Raw genomic sequence first — 12,820 nt, 5'->3', positions numbered from 1 at the left:
AAGAAGGCACAAAAATGTGGCCGAAACGTTGTTATAAACTAATTTTATTAATAAATGATCGTATGACCGAAGATTTAAAATTGAAATTTTAATTTCAATGCTCTAAACTTGACTGTTCTTAAATGTACCCGAAAATCCTTACTTTTTTTTACATTTTTCAGTCTGCTAAGCGCAAAAATTTTATTACATTAACATCTTCAAGCTCATTTACGTAGAACACTTTCAGCTTTTATACGACTGTTTCTTTGTTGCCATAGCATTTTTTTGACTAAGTTGTTAAGCTTCAAAGGCAGATGCCTATAGTTTTCTCGCCGATGGTAAACCCCAAGCACTTGTACTCACGTTAACATTATAACATTCACAGCGAATTTTAGAAAAAAATGCCACCGCATTGCACTTTAATTATAGGTAATAATTTAATTGATGAATTTAAGGTTATTACTTTATTTTTTAATAATAGACAAGATTTGAAGGCATCAAAGAACTTAGCGTTTTCACGCACTCTGTTTTACCGAATTTAATATACATGTGTATTAATTTTACAGCATGATGGTATATTAAAATAAATTTACGATATATGCAAATTACTTTACTCATACGTATATTAAATTTCGATCATATTTTTTTAATAGTGTATATTTGTGATACATTTAAGTGCGAAGTTCGATTTCTGGTGCCTGCTTAACAGAAGCGAAGTGGCCGATTCGCACACTAGTGTGAGAAGTTCTTTGCGCACTCTTGAAGCGTGCCCGAAGTAAATCGGCCAGTTCTTCACACGCGGTTGATCGCCAATCAAAAAACAGAATCCATTTTCAGCCACAGTGGACGGCGATAGATGAATGTATTTAGGGGCCATTCATATACCACGTGGACATTTTTGGGGGTGGTGGGGTATGAGAGAATACCACCCTTGTCCAAGAGGGGTGCCGCGAGGTCGGGCTAGAATCCACGCGTAGACACACGATCCTCTAAATCTGCTGAAATTATACTGAAATTAGACAAGGTATATTCGAGGAATCTGGAGTATCTCTATTTTCATAAAATATGCCCACGTGGGAAGAGTTGGGGGGGGCGTGTTCGTCAAAATTTCACGGCTGTCTACGAGGTGGGTCCAAAAGAAATGAAAAATTGTCCACGTGGTATATGGGTGGCCCCTTATAGAGGCTTCAAGAAAAACCTATTTTGGCGTCGAGTTTCTGGTTCCTGGATCAAATATATAAGAAATAGTAGATACATTACGTGGCAAAGGGTGAAACCGAACGAATGCAAACGAGCATGAAGCTGGCTACACGAGTGCCCCGTTCCGCGTATACTATTTTTCACAATACGAACATCGAAAATGGTGGTTTTCGTAGCCTGCGAAGCGGTGTCAAAATGGCGGCATGCAGGTGAACGATTACGGAACTACTTCACAAACCCTAGAGGGCTTGAAAACTCTTAGAGTTTGTAAAGCAGTTTCGTACTCGGTCACTTGCATACCGCCATTTTCGCAACGCTTCGCAGGCTACGAAAGACGCCATTTTCGATGTTCGTACTGTGAAACAAACTTTTTTACTGTAAAGATTGACCGTCAAAATTAATAATTCATTTTAAATTACAATAGGGTTTTTGTTGTTTGTAAAATCAAGGGACCAAAGCAAAAAAGTATGGCACAGTACTAAAAGCTAAGAGAGCCCTTAGTAATCGAGGTTGAGATCTACCTTCTATACGTCTACCTTGACCTTCATCAAAAGACGACGGGGCACCGTGGGAAAGATTTTGAAGGAGAGCCGACTACTGATTCATCTTACTCAGCCGTTCTAATGAAATGCAAAACGCAAGACTACGGGCGACCGGATTTATCTCGAAATTCCACTGCACTTACTTACGAAAAATGGTAATTCGCGTCTGTGAAAAAGAATAATCGAGCAAGGCTAGCACTATCACGAGTGCCGCTCAAAGATTGCTTTTTGCCTTTTTTGCACTTTCGCTAGATTTAGTAGTACTGCTATATGTGTCCACGAGATTACAGATTAATCGAGCCTAAAGAGCTACTGTGCAATAAATATAATTCGAGCGAAAGTCCCTACTGGCGAGGGGTTTCCGCCAATCTCAATTATTATTCCGCACCAATTTCGTGGTTGCCTTATGTATGTATACTGTGCAGTGTGTTGAATTGTAAATCGTGTGTGGTAGAACGTTGAACACACTAAATTCCAGAATATATACAAGCGCATGCTGTGCCCTGTATCCGGTTTTCGACCAATTTAACACGACTAATCCAAGCTAATGTTTGCAACGCCACACTACTGGAGTCTCGCTCAGCCTCTATCATGAAATCGCGAGATTCCAATCGCTTGTCACCAACTCTACAAGCTGCTCGTGCTCACGAATTCTGACCGTATTCAATTGCCAAAAGAGTTTTTACAGCCAAGGTAAAATTGGTTATAGATTCTGGATATTATATCCAATGCTCTCTAGGTTTCGTATTCGCAAAATGATTATTTTAAATTCTGTTTCATTTTTTTAATTCTCTTTGAATTCTTTTTAATTCATATAAATTCTATTAGATTGTTTTGAATCTTCTAATTCTTTCGAATTCCTTTGATTTCGTTCCATTCTTCTGAATAGAACGCTCAGAACAAGGAATTAAATTCAAGTGAATACAATTCAATCCCTGACATGTTACAAATTCAAAAAAATACATTAAATTTTAAAACTTTTGAAATGGATTTGCTCATATGTGCAGTAATTGGGGTTTTTTTGTTCCTTTCACAAAGAATGACGACACTATTAATATTAGCAATAAAATTACAATTTTTTAATGATAATGTGCTTTGTACTCGTTTTTGAAATTTTAGGCGCAAAATAATTGAGCTGTTCTACATAAGCTATAAATGAGATATGCAACTTTGTGTGTTCTTTTAGGATGACGTGCTGCCAGTATCCTTGAACAATTTTTGAATCTATACGTTTTTTCAGCATTTATTTATGCCGGGACCCAGAGCATAATATGTAGGTGCGAAATACTCGATTTTACAAGAGACATAAAAAACTTTCGACTTTATAATGCATTTGATTTTTTTAAACAAGAAACTACTTTCGAGCTATTACTTAACTTTATCGAATCATTGAAGGAATAGAAAAAAAAGTTATCAGCTACTAAAAAAATATCAAAGCTATAGATTTTGAACCACTTTTAAATCGAACTTGACCATGTTCTTCTAAAGAATCTAGAGAGACATGAGTTATGTCAAAACGTTTAGTTTAACTCGCAATAAAACGCATTTCCGAAATTTGGTACTTGGGCCCGTGGGCCCTTCAAATTTGAAGACATTGAATTTGCGTGGGTTTTACCATACACTCGCTACAGTGTTGAAACATTATTTGCAGGGTTTCATGCTACAATATTTCGCTATCAATTGGTAGGCCTTGTTCATTTAAAAACAAAAAGGTTTTGACTTGCGTTTTTTGTGATCATTCCGACCTTTGTTACAGAATTATTATTTCTGAATTGACGGCTTTATAATTAGGATAATTTCTTAACTTACATATTTTAATACCTTGTAATTTGTATACTGTCTCTTAATTTGGACTAAGTGAATATTTTCACGTTCTCACTAATAAGAGTGTTTTCATATAAGGGCTTATGTAAATTATTGTTATTTATATATTTATTCATATTGATATATTCATTTTATTTATATAAATATTTCAGTAATTCTTTTTTTAATGTTTATATATATATATATATATATTGAAAAGAAAAGGCAATCAAAGTCTAGAAACATTTTAGTATGAATGTTCGAATATAATCCTGAATTATTTAAAGAGTTTTCTTACAAAATTTGGCGAATTAATAATTTTGGTTGACAATTGAGGGGCCCGAAACAGAAAGGGCACATAAACGCATTCCGCTGGCTAATAATAATTGTCCAACTCGAACGAACATAGCCACAACACTTAGCCAATACTTAGACAAAACTTAGCCGGCGGAATGAGTTTATACCCTTTCTGTTTCGGGCGCCTCAATTAGAAATCTTAAAATGTTTTCTAATCAACAACTTTTTTTACGTGAGCAATATTGCAGTAAGCTCATTTTGATTTAATTTAATTAAGAAACGTGGGACGGAGGACTAGAAGTATGCTCGATACTTTTCTTAAATAAGTAGGTTAAAAGCAGAACTTTGTAAAGTGGAAAAGGATTTTAAATGTATTTTCCTGATTACAGAGACTTTGACCTCCTGAGCAAGGACGATGTTTACGGAAACAACGAGTTGGCATTCAGGATAGCGGAGCAGCATCTGGGGATTCCAGCTCTTCTGGATGCGGAGGACATGGCTTCCTGCGCTGTGCCCGATCGTTTATCGATTCTCACCTACCTCTCGCAATTCTATCAAACCTTCGGAGGTAAGAGACTTGATACAAGCGATCACAAAGTTAAATCTAGTCTGGCCTTATTGCATTTAATATTCATATCAATATCCCATGCTACCTACTCTACCACCAAGAAATGTTCTTCAAAATATTTTACAAATTCCAGAGAACTATTTAAAAAATATATTTGAATATATGAATGGTCGAGAACCATAAGGGGCTAACCCACCAAATATTCAAAATTCACTGTTTTGGATTTTTGTGTTGTCCAATCTGACCTACGTGTTGTGCTTTTTCAGAAAGTGAAAAAAATGAATTTTACTATTTTTAATAAAATAACAAAGTTCCTCAAGGGGCTATCCCAAGACGTACTCGATGAACAAAGGGGGATAACCCAGTGCAGGGTCTTACGGAGAATCATGATTTTCTGTAAGTTTCGCAAAGTTTTAAGAAACTTGTGCAGTGTCACCTGTCTGTTCTAAAGGTAGATATGGATGCTGCGAACACGCTTTTGCTCTTATTTACATAATTGCAATAAGGTTATTTATTAAAGAGAGCTTTCAAAACAGTTTTAAAAAAATTGTTCCCTCAAGTCGGTTTTCCCGTAGAAGAATAAAAAAATGTCAATCGTATGGGATATACTTCTTGGGACAGCCTCTGGGAAATTTTGAGAGCCCACAGTTGAAGAAATATTACAAATATTGCTCTGAAACTTTGATAAGTTGTAGATTATACTATTTTCTTCCAGTATTGTTAACGCTAACAAAAACTTACATGGAAATAACAAATTCTACAGTTTTTACGTTCTCCTGAAAAATTTTCCAAGTGAGGGTTAGCCTCTTATGGTTCCTAACCATTCATATAGTATATAATCAGCATAGAATAACAAAGTTTCAAGACATCATATTAAAAGTTATGGAGATGGATTCGTTTCAGCGAATAGAACAAGCCATTTATATTGATGGAAACGTCGTGTCGTATTACACTTGGCACATTTCACTCTCTCGTGTAATGTGTTGCTAAACGGACCAAATAGGGCACAAACTGGCATTGGTCCAGCACATGGGGTTACACTCGTGCATTCTCTGCCCGAAGCTCCAATGTGTCAGTTTTAAGGCTCCTGATTTTGCTAAGCGGATAAACGGATCTACAGCGTATTAATATGAGAACTAAATTTCTAGATATGTATTTTTCTCAAAAATCTTCAGTAAAGATAAGGAGATTTCTCGCAAGTGCAAGTGTACATTTGGAACAGGTCATTCATATTCTGACCGAAAACTTTTTACATTTGCATTTTTAGTAGAAAAGCCATCTAATGTCTTAAAATGTCTCAGTAATCTCAGTACGATATTAAATAATGAAGTGTCTAGACTACATCTTTCATTTCGCTCCACACTAAGTATACCTTCTTTTTAGTAATTTTTTTTTTTTAATTCTTTGACATTTTCCATTGAGGGAAATATATTTCTCAGCGACATACCTAACTTGTACAAACAGGTGCAGAACTTTTATTAACATTATTAGTTTCTAACTTGTTTTTTTTAAGCTCGATAGCAAACATTTGCTGCGACACAGCTCAAGGTAGCACAAGCAACAAGGTGCCACTAATTGCATCGTAAAAGTGAAAGTTTCAAAGATAATTACAGTATTCGCAGTAGCTACTGTAAAAAAGTCACTCAACTATAGGAATATCAACAGTTGCTTATATTTGCCTCAGTTAGAGTTTTGCTAAATCTCACAGTCTCACATTCGTCATCGATAGTTGAAGCCTCGCCTGAAATAACGTTGTATCAACACATATTTTATTTCCATGGACTTCAATGTATATGAGTTTTTCTTTTAACTGTTTCTCTATTCGGCGTAGAGCTGCGATCGAAAATTAAAAAATTGATTTCGGAATGAAATGTCAAAATAGTCGAAGTTATTTACTTCTATTTATTTCGCATCTATCTCAAAATCTAATTTAGAATTTTTGAAGGATAATAATAGAAAATTACATTCGCTTAAGAGTGCCGACAAAAATTTAAAAATTGAATTCGACAAATTTCAATAAATAAAAATAATTAGGTTAGATCATTTACAAAGTTGGCCCTACACATATTTTATTTTTTCCTGCGTGCCATTCTAATAAATTTAATTTTCTTTTTTACCTTTATTGAAAAAAAACTTCAATGTTAGACTTAGAAAGTTACATTTTCGAAGTGTATAACCTCGACTATTTTGACATTTATTTCCCAATTCAATTTTCGAATTTTCGATCACCGCGCTTCTGCGGAATACAGGAACAGTTAAAAGAAAAACTTATATGCATAGAACTCCATCGATACAAAATCTGTTGAGACGTTATTTCAGACGAGGCTTCTCTCTGAATAGGTGAGATTTCACTAGTCACCAGTAAAAATCCTTACTTGTTTGATTCAGTCTAGCTGCTTAAATCAGTGATATTGCTTTGTGAATTGTTGAAAATTTTCTACTGATTTCATTCAGTGAGCCAAGTCTCATTGATTCAAATTTAGAGAGTTCAGGAGCAACTCTTGATGTTAATAGTTTTTGCTCGTTGGCTCTTTGCCGTTTGCTCGATTCGTCTGGAACTAATTGCAAAAAGAAAAAACTAGTCCCTTCGCTGTAAAAGTGTTTAAACGAGAGAAAGCTAGAGGCTAGTCAATGACATGAACTTCGGCCGCATGTATCTGTCCTATTTAGCAACTCGTTCTTTGAAATCAATCATCGTCGAAAGCGATTTTCAAACAGCAATCAAACAAAGCTTAAAATTAGCTGAAAACATCTGAACTGTAGATCAAATCATACTCAATTTTTATTTCTTATGAAATATTCATTGCTTAATATAGCGAGCATGTCGTTATGCTACTGTTTGAGAAGTGTATTAAATTGTAGATAAGCATTTATCAAGTACCGAGCACGTGCGATAAAATGAAAGTGAACCGAGCATTAATTACACGGATTACCAGCGTTAGTCGGCGAGATTTAAATTTAAACAGCCATCCGATAAAATCCTCCCACGATCTACGATCCATTGTCTCCTCCAGAATTATAAATGAAAGTCTTTTTATACTTTTATTATTATTATTTTACGACTATCAAAATCAAATAATTTTCAATTAGGACTGCTTGAAATTGAACAAATGTGAATCTAAAGTCTAAACGCTATTGTACTTTGAATTTCCAATTGCATTCATTCATAGTTCAATAATTTTAAATTAGAAATGCTACAAATGTAATCATTTCAGTTTGATATTTAATAATTTATATAATTTCAACCGCTATTGTGTGAAATAAATTTATTTGAACGTGAGTCTTTCAGAATTAATGTTTTACATCAAATTGGAAAAGGCAATTTCAAATTGAAGACGTTCATATCATGTCAGTTTTTATTTTGGAAAAGTTCAAAATTTTGTTGTTTAAACTCAAATTGTTCATAATAGTATGATATAAAAATTAAAGACTGTTAACACTTGAAAAAATCTTTTGACCAAAACGGGGGGGGGGGGGGGGCAAATTTTACACAATCTTAATACCTTCTCTGATGAGAATGAAAAATGAATTTTTTGTCATGAATAATTTTGTGATAGTTCTCTTTTTGGTTTTAGTCGTAAAAAATAGCATTAAAGACATTAAAAAATTAATTTTTTTGAAATCCTATACACGAGACGAAAAAGAAATTAAAAGACAAAAGTTGTGGTGAGAATGTGCCCACGCAGCGGGCAGATTTTTTTTACTGTTAATGATGTTTTTCACGATTAAAGCCAAAACTACGCATTCTATCGAAAAGTAATTTATAACAAATTTGTAGGTTTTTTTCAAATGCACAATTTTTGTCTACTCATCTTTTACCGTATTTTTCATAGTTTGGCCGAAAAATGTAATTTTGGATTTTTCATTATTTTGTATGCTGTCAAAATTTGAATTTCTGATTTTTCAAGAAAATTCAAAAAGTTGTTATAGCAATATTGTAGGGCCTTCAAAAAGCAACATTTTTGTTCTCTTGACTTTTTTCATATCGTGCGTTATTTGGCTTGAAATTATCATTTTCGTGTGTTTTTTGGAATTGTGCATATGCTATATCTCTGATAATTTTTGGTTTTATGAAAAAAGTCATTAGGATAAATTGTTCGACTTTTTGAATACTATGAATAACCGTACAGAGAATTTTTTAATTTTGAAAAAAGTAGTTTCGAAAATATTAAAAGTGTGCCGAATTTTTGAATTTTTATCCAAAATGGCTGGCTAACGAACTTGTTTAGAACACTAAATGAATGTACCAAAGGCCAATCTAATAGATTAATTTGTTCAAAAGTTATTGTGGAAACAGACAGACAGACACATTCGTAAAAACTTGTTTCTCGGATTAAGGGTGTCTCAAAACGTGGGCATTTGACAAAAACAGGGGGGGTCAAATTTTATACAAATCTAATACCTACTCTGATGAAAATGTAAAAACGATCTAAGTTGTATAATTGATGCGGTTGAAAATTTAAATGATTAAAAATGTACAATTTTGAATTGAAAGCCTTAATAGTTAAATTATTTATTTGAAAACGTTAGAAATTTAACAATTTAAAAATAAGAAATGATTTATGAGTTTTGAATGAACTCGATTTGAAAATGTTTAATTTGAATGATTTTGCTGTTTAATTTTAATGTGACTATCTCTTTGGAATTTTCATATTTTCATTTAGTTATTGTATATTATTTTTAATATTTTAATATTTTTTATTATAATTCGAAATGTTTTCACTTTCAGATTGCGTCTACTGTTGTGCGCTTGGAATTTGTATGCCTGCAGTATTGAACGTTTAAATTTAAGATGGTTTAACTTTAAATATTGAACTTTAAATTCGCATACTTTTTATCATACATTTTTTCACATTAGACTCGTTAATTTTGAAATTCCTTTTCAAATAGTTTAATTATAAGTAGTTTAATTTTGAAGGCTTAAGTCTACTGCTTCCAATTTTGAAAGTAGATTTTTCTACAGCTAAAATACTTTAAATCTTTTCTCTTTGTTGAGGAACACATTTTTTAAACAATTAACTATATTTGAAGATTGTTTACTTATTTTATAAATTGGAAACAGTAGAGTTGTAGGAAATTTTTTCCCCCGGAAAAAGTCATGATATATTGAATTAAATCCATTTTTTGTCATTGGTAAGATGCGACAGAATGAAAAAATAAGTTGAAAAAATTTTTTTGTAATTAATTATTTTTCGGAATTTTTAATCTTTTTGTAGTAAAAATAATGTTTTTCTTTTATAAGACAATACTGATATTTTATTAAAAGTTAAAACCTTAATACTTCAATTTTTATACATAAAAGTATTTAATATTATGAAACACGGGAAATAATGTACAAAACTAAGCATTCTAAAAATTGGTTAACTCTTTTATATGCTAATTGGTGGATTGCGAGACTGACGAATGGCTGGGAACTTTCGCCAATCAGAACGCTCGTACAATCTTCCATATATGTATGATGCTAGATATTTTTTCTTTGTAAGGTTCGCGTGTAAACTCAGCTTCCGCCCTTTTCTCGTGCTGATCTGGCTGCTCGAGGAGGATGAAAGTGATTACGAAACGACTTTGTTATTATTTTTATTATCGGCGGTAGGTGAAGAAAATTTTGCAGCTCATCCTCGATAAATAAAGGCGCCCTGCCGACTAGGCTGGCTCTTATGTTGTGTAACTCCTCTTATGGTTACGTCGAGAGAAAATTAACATTAGGTACATGTTTACATCAATATTGAAATAAGCCTGTCCTAGATGATTTTCCTTCCAATTGCATGATAACCCTTATAATGAATCATGAACGGCACCAATGTAGAATTGAACTTTTCCAAATAGTTTTGTAACCTAAATCAATTTATTATATGGTGGCTCGTTTTAAGAATCCGATCTTAAACTTTTAAAAATGTTTGGGATTCTACAACACTTCTACAATACAAGCGTAAACTAAAATTGCAAACACGTTATTGGATTGACGGGACTACCATACATGAATTGTATGTATCTTGCGTGAACTCTATAAGATATTGTAAACGTCCAATACATTTTTTGGAAGTTTGCTACAGAAGTTTTTTACAATGTAGGCTAGTTTTTAACGGGACTATATCGACGTGTGCAAATGACGGGTTCCATTTAGCTGAAACGAGATAAAAAAGTGCTAAATCCGTCGAGACCAAAACAAAAAATGCTACTGAGTTTTTTTAAAGCTTCTAGAATTCGCCAACGCGAGTTAGCACCGTTTCATTTGGTCTTTCTGAGATTGAATCTTGTCATTTGAACCCTGAGATATTACACCTTGAAAAAATATGTATGAATTAATACTTTTTTTCTGCGTGTATAGCATGGAATTTTGTATACAATTTGCACGAATAATGTGTTAAATATATAACCAAGCCTAAACGTTCAAATTTGTAGGTACGCCGACGCTAGCATATTTTTTTGTATAAATTTTTTACATCCCTGGTAACGCCTGCCTTCTAAGACAATAGCTGCCAGCAATTACCGGCTCACTGACCTTTCTCCCGCTGTCTAATCTTAAACTATTATCGTAATAATTGTTATTATTACTATAGCCGCAATAACGTAGCCATTAAATGTAACTTAGGAGCCTGCGGATATAAGCTGTCTTTCTCAGATTAGGTGCAATTGAGAAATATCGATTACTAATAATCTAGACAATAATAATGACAATATAACTCACAGAGACTAACAATAATTCACAAAGATGATTTCACTCATAATTTTATATCTTTGAGGAAAATGTTGAAAATTTACAATGAATCAGACGTAAATAATCTACAGGTTTCTTGAATCATTACTAAAACGTCAGAGGACGAGATTTATGCGAAAGCTGTAAAGTGTGGAAACATTAAAGTTGATCATTTCACTTGAATCACATTTCGTAAATGGAAAGGTGTGGTATAGAATCTTTAAGTTCAAAGAAAAATATTTTCTTTTCTATAAAACGTTTGAGAGAGAAAGCAAGCATTGGACTGTCATATAGTTTATGATTTATTTTTTAAATGTCTTATTTTGTAATTCATTGAATGTATAATGAATCTTATAAAGACAAAGATAAATCTGGCTAAAAGCCTACGCTAAGTTTCATAAATAATTTTACAATACAGAAACCCCTACACATGATAATTTAATGAATAATATTTTTATCACCTTCGATACTACATCATAAAAATCTTCACAAAATTATAAATTGCATTCTTTGAATTTTCATAAACTCTATACAATAAAGCTCTGCGTGACAATCCTCGACGCAGGTGACTTAAATTCATTTTGATAATTTTAATTTAAAAAATCTGCCCGCTTTGCGGGCACATTCGCATCGCGCGTGCGGCGCGCGGCTCGCTGCGCTCGCAAGTTTGAGCGCGCCTAGGGCGCACGACGGTTGAATCTCGCGCTTCGCGCTTGAATATAATTACACCTCGCGCTTCGCGCTCGGATATTTATTCTTTGCATTTGAAATGCTCGAAAAAACCTTTATCAAAAAGATCTCTTTTAGATGGCAGTATTTATATGCGTCTTCATATTCTGAATTGTCTACTTAATTAAGTAGTCAAAGATTAAGTTTCTCAAAGCTCTGTAGGTTTTGAGGTACACATTCTCAACATGAAACTCGCGCTGCGCGCTCGATTTCCGACAGACATTTGTAAACAGGTTTTGTTGGATTTTTTTCTCGTAACTTTCGTCGTTTTCCACACATTCTTTTTTATTTTACTTTTTTCAACGTTATTTTTCACGAATAAAACAAAAAGTACGCGTCCTATCAAGAAGTGATTCTTAACGAAATTGTAGATCTTTTTTGGGATAACCATTTTTGTTAATTCATCTTTTTTGTATCCTACATAGTTTGTCCACAAAATGGAATTTTTTATTTTCCATTATTTTTTGTGCAATCAAAATTTGAATTTTCGATTTTTGAAGAAAATCCAAAAATTGTTTATGATAATCGTGTAGGGATTTCAAAAAGAAATGTTTTTCTTCTCTTGACTTTTTTTCATATCGTGCGTTTTTCGACTTCAAATTTTGATTTTCGGTTGATTAAAAAATTTTTGAAAACGCTATAACTCTGAGAATGTTCTTTTTGTCGAAAAAAGTCATTAGGATAAATTGTTTGTTCTTTTTAATACTATAAATATCCGTACATAGAATTTTCAAATTCAGAAAAAAGTGGTCTCAAAAATTTTCAAAATGCGCTCACTTTTTGAATTTTTATCGAAAATAGCTGGTTTACGAACTCGTCCTTTCTTTTAGGACCTAAAAAAAGTGTGCCAAAGATGAATTTGATTCGTTCATTTTTTCGAGAGTTATCGTGTTTGCTGACGGACGGACGGACAGACAGACAGACGCCATCGTAAAAACCTGATTTTCGGATTCAGGGGGTCTCGAAACGTGGAGATCCGTTGAAAAAGTGTGATGTCAAATTTCC

The 12,820-nt window shown here is 33.3% G+C and overlaps 1 protein-coding gene across 2 annotated transcripts in view; it reads left to right on the top strand.

Moving 5' to 3' along the window:
• The window catches only part of LOC117177663 (MICAL-like protein 1), a 157,034-nt gene that overhangs the window by 109,244 nt on the left and 34,970 nt on the right, over positions 1-12,820 (top strand). For both annotated transcript variants that reach the window (XM_033368476.1, XM_033368475.1), the window contains exon 3: positions 4,211-4,389. In XM_033368476.1, the coding sequence (XP_033224367.1) occupies positions 4,211-4,389 (179 nt within the window). The remainder of the gene's footprint in view (positions 1-4,210; positions 4,390-12,820) is intronic.

Source organism: Belonocnema kinseyi, chromosome 8, assembly GCF_010883055.1.
Source record: "Belonocnema kinseyi isolate 2016_QV_RU_SX_M_011 chromosome 8, B_treatae_v1, whole genome shotgun sequence".
Classification (NCBI taxonomy): domain Eukaryota; kingdom Metazoa; phylum Arthropoda; class Insecta; order Hymenoptera; family Cynipidae; genus Belonocnema; species Belonocnema kinseyi.
The sequence above is the reverse complement of the archived record's forward strand: the minus strand, read 5'-3'. Positions and strand labels throughout refer to the sequence as shown.